Below are 9,403 nucleotides of genomic sequence, written 5' to 3'. Positions count from 1 at the left end.
GACTAAATTATTTTTATAATGGTGGGATTATGTATTTAACAGAATATTTAAGATCATGGTAAAAAAAAAAAGTTGTTAAGATCTGATTCATTTGATTCTTCTAATATGTAACAATTTATTAATATTGCTGGTCTCTTTTTTTGATAAGACTGGTCAAAATATTTTACTAAAATCAATTAAAACTTTTTCAGCCATTGAAATATTATGTTGCAGCCAGAACTCTCTATAGAAGCTGAATCCAAGCTATACAGAAAACCAGCGACCACCGCCGTCTTTTTCATCTGCCGGAGATGTGTTCTGAACTCCGTGAAGCGACAATAATGGAAGGCAACAATGCTTATCTTCCCCATGAGATCATCATCAACATTCTGAAAAGACTTCCCGTAAAATCCCTAATCCGATTTCAATGTGTCTGCAAAAACTGGAAAAGTCTCTTGAAGGATGCCTTGTTCATTGCAGATCACCTCCACCACTCTAGTCATCGACCTTCTCTTCTCCTTCCACGATGCTATAACTACAGAAGGCAATTGCACTTATATTCATTCAATTGCGACTATCGATTCTGTAAATTTGATACCTCATCTTTAATCGATTACCTGTCGAGTTTAACAACTAATGTTGATCCGTATCTTTTTCGTATTGCCGGTTCCAGCAACGGCTTGCTCTGCGTATTAATCCTCGATTATTCTCTGTCTCCTCATAAGCTTCTAGTGTGGAATCCAGCTACTAAGGAGGTGAGAGAGGTACCCACCAGAACTCTTGATTTTAAGAGTCCCGATCGGTTCTCTATAGGATTTGGGTTCAGTACGATTGCTAATGATTACAAGATAGTTAATATTTCCGTTTCCAACAAAAATCGGGATTACCGAGGTCATGTAGATAGAGCGGAAGTGTATTCCTTAGGCACGGGGTTGTGGAAAGAAGTAGAATTTGGGAGCTTATTAGAGGGAACGCGTCTGTATTGTGGTAGTTCCACCGGTGATGGAATCGTTTTTTGGGTTGGGCAGAAGCAAAGTGATGGGAGTTTGATGATAGTCTCATTTGACTTAACAATGGAAGAGTTTAGATTCATACCAATGCCTCCTCTGGAGCCTATGTTAACTACTATTCCTACCTTTTATGAGAACAAACCAGCTATTATTTCTTACCATAAGAGGGGAACCTCTGAATCTGGTGTCATTCATTTGTGGGTGATTGAGGAGAATACTTGGACTAAAATATATAGCGGCTGCCGCTATCTCCATCCATACAATTTAATTCCACTGAACATTTGGAGGAATGAAATTGTTTTCAGAACGATGGAATTCACTGGGGGAATTGATGAGGGAAGAAGTTTATATTCCTTGAATCCAGCGACTAATGAATTTAAGAAGTTTGTTATCAATGATTTTTCCTTTTTTGTTGTTCAAATGTTAAATTATGTGGAAAGCCTTGTACCTATTGGCAACCTCCACATTCAAGAACCTTGATTCTAAATCCTAGTTATTACATTGTAATTTGTTTGATGAAAAGATCATCATTTGATTGTTCATATTTTTTATTTCGTTTTTCATTTGACTTGTAGATATGTAAATATTACACACACGCTTATTATCTAGGATCCATGGATTATACCAATAGTTTTATGTCATATGAAAGGTGAAGTAATTTTTTTTTAATTTTCTTTCCAGTTCATTTCAGATGGATTAGAATGAAAAGATATGTTCGTTTGTGGAATTGAATTCACTGAAGTTTAGATCATTTATCTCGAACAAATACAACAACAACAGAGCCTTGCTTAATACCCCAAATTTTCTGATTAAGGAAGAGCAGAAAAAAATTTGTTAAAATCATTTAGGGCCTAAATAAAATGGGAGAAATAATGGAATATTAGTTTTGAGGAATTATAAATTTTATGAAAAATTTTATTCCCCAAAATATATTAGATAATTTTAAAGTTAATTTTCAGAGCAAAGATAGCCTATTTTCATACAAAATTAAGAAAAAATAGTTAGATGTTTATTTTTGAGCTGAAGATTTTAGGGTAATTATTTTACAAGATAAAGAGGACAATTGAGGTATAAAATCCTTGAAATAAATTAAGGATTAATTTCTGGAATTAAGGGCTATTTTCTTGGAAAATTCAAGAAAAATAGCTAGGAGATGATTTTTGACCTGAATTTTTAAGGAAATTATTTTATGGGTTAAAAAAAACTAATGGATAAGGAAAAAATATATAAAATATTATGAATTACTTTCTAGATTTATTTTATATTTCAAAACATTAGAAGAAAGGATGAGATTGCAAATAAGAAAGGTTAAAAGGGCATAATGGTCATTTCATTACCTCCTACCCACTTAAAACCATCTGCCCCCGTCTTCCCAGTCTCATTTGCGACCTGTAACCAAAAATTAGAAGTATTCAACTATGTCTCATTCCTATCCTAGTCATTTTCAAAATGGGATAAAAGTGGGACAAGATAAAATTATTTTGGGACGGGACAGGACAAGAGTGTCCCGTCGCAGTCCCGTCCTGATATATTATCTTTCTTTTTAATTTTTATAAATTTATTTGCTTTATCACTTTAATAGTGTTATGGCAATCATATTTATCAATTTTTATTTTAATTATTTGTTTACAAGTTGTTCTATATGGATTCCATGATGTTCTTTTTAATGAACATTTTAAGTTTGTTTAAATTTCATTTCTCAATATTACAAAAAACATTTTTATTTTGCCAATTTTAATTATTGCCAACTTTTTTCCTAATTCTTATCTATTTTCTTTATATAGTTTTTATTATGAGTTCTTATATTCCATGTATGTTTAGTTTTCAAATTAAAAGAGTCAAAAAATATTCTAAAAAATAGACGGGATGTCCCTAGCTTGTTCTTCTTATATCCTGTCCCAATCAGGACAGAACGAGACACGAGACAGAGAAGCAAGAGGCTGACAGGGAGACCGTGGTGGTTGAGAGGTTGAAGGAGTTGTGTTTTCTCACATGCAAGCTTGGTTTTAGAGAGAGGTAAACGTTCTGATTCTTCTCCCATTCTTATTTCTTCATTCTCACAAATACAAGCTTGATTTAGAAGAGAGAAATCTGGTTTTAGTGAGAGAAAATGGAAGAACAAGGAAGATGGGCTTAGATTCAAGCTTGTATTTGTGAGAAATGAAGTTGCATGTGGTTGGATATTCTTGCAGGTTGTTGGCTGAATGTTTTGAGCATGATTCTCAAATCTCAAAATTTCCAGATTATTATATGAGGCCATACGAAGCTTGAATAAAAGAGAGTGGAAGCCCATATGCTTATAAATGTGATGAAATATACATGTGTATGCTCATATGGTGTTGAAGCTTGACAATTTTGGACTTGTGAGGCTGAAATTGTATAAAAAAGACTTATTATTATTAAGGCTCTTAAGTGCTGAATATTTACTATAGATGATTAAACCATGTTTAGAGATACTAAAATGATGATTTAGATGCTATTGAAAAAGTTGTAAATTTTAGAAGTTAAGTAAGGGCAATGTCTGAATTATTTAAGGGTGTAAACGCATCTAGAAGTTATTGGCTATACATGTATAAGTGGGTGCTAAAGTAATGGAAGTGATTAAAGGTTAGCCACTGTTAAAAAGATGAAAAAAAAAAGGGAATGAAATAGGGATGCTGTCCGAAAATTAAGGTAATTAAGAATATATCATTAGTGTAAGCTTGGAAGAAATTGGAGAGGGAAACGGAATTTATATTGGAATGTGTATATCTTTCAGTCAGAACAGGACATTCATTTAGACTTATGATTTCATAATTTTGATGCTTACACTAGCTTTTAAATGAAAAATTGCATAGGGTTCAAGTGAGAAAGAAAGGATAGAAGCATTAGAGATCAGAATGGAATTTTTGTGTGACAAGACCCTTATGTTCTGTTTTGATAAGTTGAAAAGGAAAGAGAATTCTTTTTTCTCAATTTGAGCTCAAAAACAGATTCTTCAGACAAAATTGTGTAGGATTGAATTGTTACTTCAATACTGCATATATTTGGATGGGTATAGGGTAAGGAGAAGAAGAAGGAGAAGAATGGGCGCTACCTCTATGCACCTTGTAATTTCATAAAGGTGGGGTATTAACTCCATGAAATTCATATCTTTTCAGCACATTTTCCTCCTTAAATTTCTATTTTTGTAGTTGAATTGTGCATAGAAGTGAAGCCATTGAAAAAATTGTGTTTAGTCTAACTTTTTTGGATATCTTGAGATAATCGTGATTATTTTGAGTCATTTAGTACTTACATATTTCTCATTTAAGCCAGAGGGTGGAGATGAGTGTTTTGAAGCTATTAGAAGACCTGTAAAGAGTGGAGTAGTTAGAAGAAAACATGGAAAAGCTTCGAGGACTAATGCAACAAACTCCCAATTTCAAGTGCATTCGATGTTGGTAAACCATAGCCAATGCAATAGCAAACGAAAGGAAAATTCAACCCGAGAGGGGTGAAATTTATGGCTATTGGTTGTTGGTTTACCATAGCCAACACATAGTGAATGAAGAAAATCTGCTGCTAGGCATTTCAATTATTGTCATGCTGCTAGGGTTAAAAGGAGAGAGAAATGTGATGGCTGGGCATTCTAGGCTGTTAGGGCTGTCTTGGGAGCTCTTTGGTGTGCCAAGGCAAGAGGTGGAGATTGAGTTGTGGTTTGAAGATTAGAAGAGATTTTGGCTTCAGATCTTGATTCTTCTTCTCCATTCTCCTTTCCCTTCCTTTTGTTCAATGTTTGTACTGAATATATATATTTTCTCATGGGAGTTCTGAACATGTGTGGCTAAAGCTTTGATTCTAGGATTATTTTGAACCCTTGTATGAATTAAATCTTGATTACTCCTCTCATTTTGTGAGTAATGACTTATATGAGTTTATTTTACTCTTGGCTTAAAGATTCTAAGTACTTGATCACCATTTAGCTGATTTGTTCACTTGATTGATGCTTGAGAAAGCTAAATTGGGTGTAGAGCTTGGGTAAATTTGTGTAAGAACTTGAAGTTTACTTGTTGAATGGATGATTTTGTTGGTAAAATAGAGATATACTTGCCAACCTTGCATAGTGACCTTAGGATTGGAATTTAAAATTAGGTTTTATTAATTGTAACAAGAAATTGAGCAATTAATGGAATTAAACATTTGTTCTTGACTTGAGAAAGCTTTTGCAAATACCTTTTGAATCCTAGACTAACACATTTATTGATTAAGAACATTTATGAGAAGAGGTAAATTAAATGTTATTAAATACAAAGGGGATAAGTAATCTTAGATCCCAATTTATCTTTGAAGTCCAAGAATCATTTGCTTTTATTAGTTTCTAATTTTATAAATATTTTTTTCTTCATTCTTCATACTTGTGTCACTCAAATTAGGCAAAAGTGTGATAATCAATACTTGACCGGGTTTTAAAACCAAATCCTCGTGAGACTCATCACTTTATTACTTGTTACGACCCATGCACTTGTGGTGCGAACATGGGGTACATTTTTCCTTTGTTTTAATCTCTCTTTACTTTGTCTCTTCATAAATTACTTTAGTCCACCAATATTTGTGATGCAATAGTAGTGTCATCAATTTGTCATATATGTATATGTGTATATACACGCCACCTCCAGTTTTTAATATTAGAATTAGATAACTAATTTGTGAAAATTAAAGAAATTAGCTTAGTTAAGTTGGTCATTTGTCACAAATATAAGCTAGTTTTCCTAAATTATCATTTTTAATCATGTATGAGATGATTGAAATTATCTCTTGGTGGGAACACCTTACAATCACCAGGGATATTTTGGAACAAAGATGGGAGACAAAGTAGATTGAAGTCTTATAGTTAGGATCAAATTCAACTTGCAACTAACTTTTATATGAAGGACTGAAGGTAGTGTATATATATAACACTCGAACTATATGTGTTAAGAAATCGTACATATTGTGTCCCTTCTTTTTGTTAAGAAGTGGTACGCATGCATTGTTACATGGTGTCCCTTGTAACAGTACACTTATCGGCCCCATAGTTAGTTGCAGTAACCAATTTGTTTTAATGAAATAAGTTCGATTTAAATAAGATCATATTGCTAGGCACTTTTCTCACTTCTTGTCCCCGTATATGTACTTGCGAGCTTTTTATGTGTATTCTGTATTATTAACTCATCAAATAAATGTGGACTTTTCATATTAATTGACCCTAATATGTTACAATAATGTAAGTACGTATAAATTTCATATAATGAAAAGAAAATGAATTAGATTAATTAATTGCTTCATTCATATTAATTATTTTCAGTATGGCCTCTAGTGGCATTAGGCTTGGAACCCAAATTTGAATTGCCAGGAGTTGATGAAATGAACGTTATGATCTGCAATGGCCTAGTAGGAACTTTCTCCTGTGATTATCCCTGGTACATACGTGTGAGCCTGTATATATACATACATATTTTACGAATTTTAAGTCAACTGGCCATTGTTATATTATTCCTAATATTCATAACTTGTATAATTTATAGTTATATATATTTTTAATACACTAATAATGATTAATTAGCAAAAAAATATGATGAACAGGGGAGTAGGAGTTGCTTGGACAACGGCAACAATTGGCTCCTCTCTCTCCATTCCGAAGGTTATGTTAGAGGATAGGCTCCTTCATAAACACCACTACTCACTATTCTATGCTTTCGGCTCCCTTTTAGTAACTAATATTTGCTCTCTCTCTTTTTCCACATTTAACCTACTTCCGTTCAAATCCCTGAGTTATTAATGTTATATTCATTACGACTTAAGTACTACCTCCAATATTTAATACTACCTCCACTAGTTAATATAAAAGCTAAATAGCTAAATAGCTAAATAACTAATTTGCATATGTTAAGAAAATTAGTTAAATTAATTATTTGTAATAAATAGATGTTATCTTTTCTAAAATATTTATATTTGTTAATCAAATCATTGACACAATGCTTTCAATTACTATTGAGATTATTTGAGGGCAAAATAAATAAATACGAGAGATAAAGTAAAATTGGTCTTATACCTAGGACAAAATTAAATCTCTAACTAGTTTTTATATTAAACATTAGATGTAGTATAAGAACTAGATAGATGATTAATTAATACGGGGTTATCAAGAAAATTAGTTAAATTAATTATTTATAAAAAATATATATTGATTTTCTTAAAATACTCTTCTGATCTTAAATATAATGTAAGACTCGTTTTATATTGTAATTTTCTAAAGGATAAAAGAGTAAATTTACCTATTGTAATGTCAAAAAAGAGCATCAAGCACCGTAATAAAAAGTTGGGTGCAAAAATACATGTGAACATTTCAAATCAAAATGAGGCATAAATACTATCTCCTTTAATTTTCTTAAACGATAGTTACTTTTTGATTTTGTGGGACCCACTTTGTCCTCTACCTCAGTGCTCTCCAATTCTTCATTCTCTTACCTTTCTTGTTCTCTCTCTCCCCCCTTCCTCTCTTTCTCTTCTCTCTGTCTCTCTCTCTCTTATTCTTCCTCTTATTCGTTCTGTTTTTTTTAATATTTTGTTAAATTTTTTTTAGAACTATATATTTAAAAATTATTTGAATAAAATAATAATATTTATGACTATGATATTAGAAAATGTAAAATTTACAAATAAAATAAATTTGTACTTAAATTTTGACCGTCTTTAATTCGTTGTATTATTATTATTGACTTCAAAGTCACTTTAATTAATTGTGTGTGTGTGCATATATATATATATATATATATATATATAAATACACGTATTATCAGTATTAGATAAGAGACGACCAATGTTTCTGTCCTTTCTTTGTCTCTCTTTCTCTCCCTAATACTAAGGATCATACAATGAACACCTTCATCAGAATGCCTTATGTCTTCATTTGATGCTTTGTAAAAGAATAGCTTCGTTGGACGCAGCAACTTGATCTCTTCGGTCAAGACGTCAACATACTTCGTGGCCCTGTAGTGCATTTATATTCACACATGCACATACTCTTTGTTAATTAACTTCAAACACTTCTTCTTCCCCTTCCCTTTTTTGTCTCTCCCTAGCTCTCTTACGTTCTCACACTTCCTTCAGTTATCTTCCAATAGCTGCCAAGAGACCATTAAGCCTGCAACACCTTACTTTTATATATATTAATAGATTATTTTAATATCTATGTAACGTCAGGTGTCCTACAGGGAAATTTTTTTTTTCCTTTAATATTAGAAACCGTTGATCAAATATTTCAAACCTTTAGAATAATTGAAGAGTGATCCACAATCAATCCTACTTTCAACTTAATCTATTATCACCCAGAATGATTTCATACTGTGCAATCTTATAATATTATATTAAAAATATAGCAACCATTTTGGTTGACTGCACATACCTGCACCTGGCAGTGCTCTTCTGCTTATGAAGGATATAAAATAATATTTACATAAAGCAAGTAAAGTTACTTGCCCATATATTTTGCTATACCATTTACAAAATTATAACAGGTCTCTCTGTTCTTCAACCAGCCCGCCTTCTTCTTAAATAACCTCATTGTCCTTCTAGCTACTAGCCTTCACTGTTCATCATAAATTAGAGGGTGAGATTCTAAAGAATCCCCGTAGTAGTAATTTCCATCAAACACATATGCAGATCACATAAAGCATGCAAAACAAGCCAAAGTGGAACATAACCTTGCAAGCTAATGTAATTAAGCATTTATGCGCAATGATAGATAGACAAGCTGAATAAATAATGCGCAAATAATTGGCAATCACTGCCCCATGTCTATCAGCTACACGTGATCACGGCTAAAAATCCATGCAAGGAATTAAGGATTACATGTTCTCATGCTTTAAACAGCAATATGGCACAAACAGACATGCAGCAATCATACACAAGTGTAAAGTAGGAAAGAACTACTACCTGGTCCGCATCCCTCCAAATCAAACCTTACCATTCTCCTTTCTTTCTATTTCTTGGTGGGCTTGAGCAGATATAAAAACCTATCATATTAGTAAGGTAGATCAATACTTCATCCAACTGTATCTCATAAATTAAATAACTCTTTAAGTCCCAAATCTTCTTTAATCTCTACCCTTACGTAGCAGTTGATCATCCTGGACAATTTTTCTTATTCAAACTATGAAGGGTTTCCTTCCTTATCTCAATCCGTACAGTTTCTTTACTTAGTAACATTCTCAATGACTTTATTAACACCTAAATTCCTAACTATCATTAGCTTTCAATAATGCTCAAATACTTCCCAATCTAAAACTTCTAGACTTTTATATATCTCCAATCAATACACACATGTAGCAAACATATATAATATATCGATTATGTTTTAATCACCCATTCCATAAACCTCGCAGCCTAACCTCCTCCTGGAAAAACAATTCCAT

The 9,403-nt window shown here is 32.4% G+C and overlaps 1 protein-coding gene across 1 annotated transcript; it reads left to right on the top strand.

The window, feature by feature from the left end:
• Positions 1-320: 320 nt before the first annotated feature.
• Positions 321-3,260, top strand: LOC114719463 (putative F-box protein At4g38870). Its single transcript, XM_028904974.1, has 3 exons — positions 321-1,190; positions 2,896-3,005; positions 3,182-3,260. The coding sequence occupies exons 1-3, from the start codon at positions 321-323 to the stop codon at positions 3,258-3,260; spliced, it is 1,059 nt and encodes a 352-aa protein (XP_028760807.1).
• The last annotated feature ends 6,143 nt before the right edge of the window (positions 3,261-9,403 follow it).

Source organism: Neltuma alba, unplaced genomic scaffold, assembly GCF_004799145.2.
Source record: "Neltuma alba isolate B1F8T4 unplaced genomic scaffold, ASM479914v2 tig00011916_pilon, whole genome shotgun sequence".
Taxonomy (NCBI): Eukaryota; Viridiplantae; Streptophyta; class Magnoliopsida; order Fabales; family Fabaceae; genus Neltuma; species Neltuma alba.
This window is presented reverse-complemented; position numbering and strand designations above follow the sequence as displayed.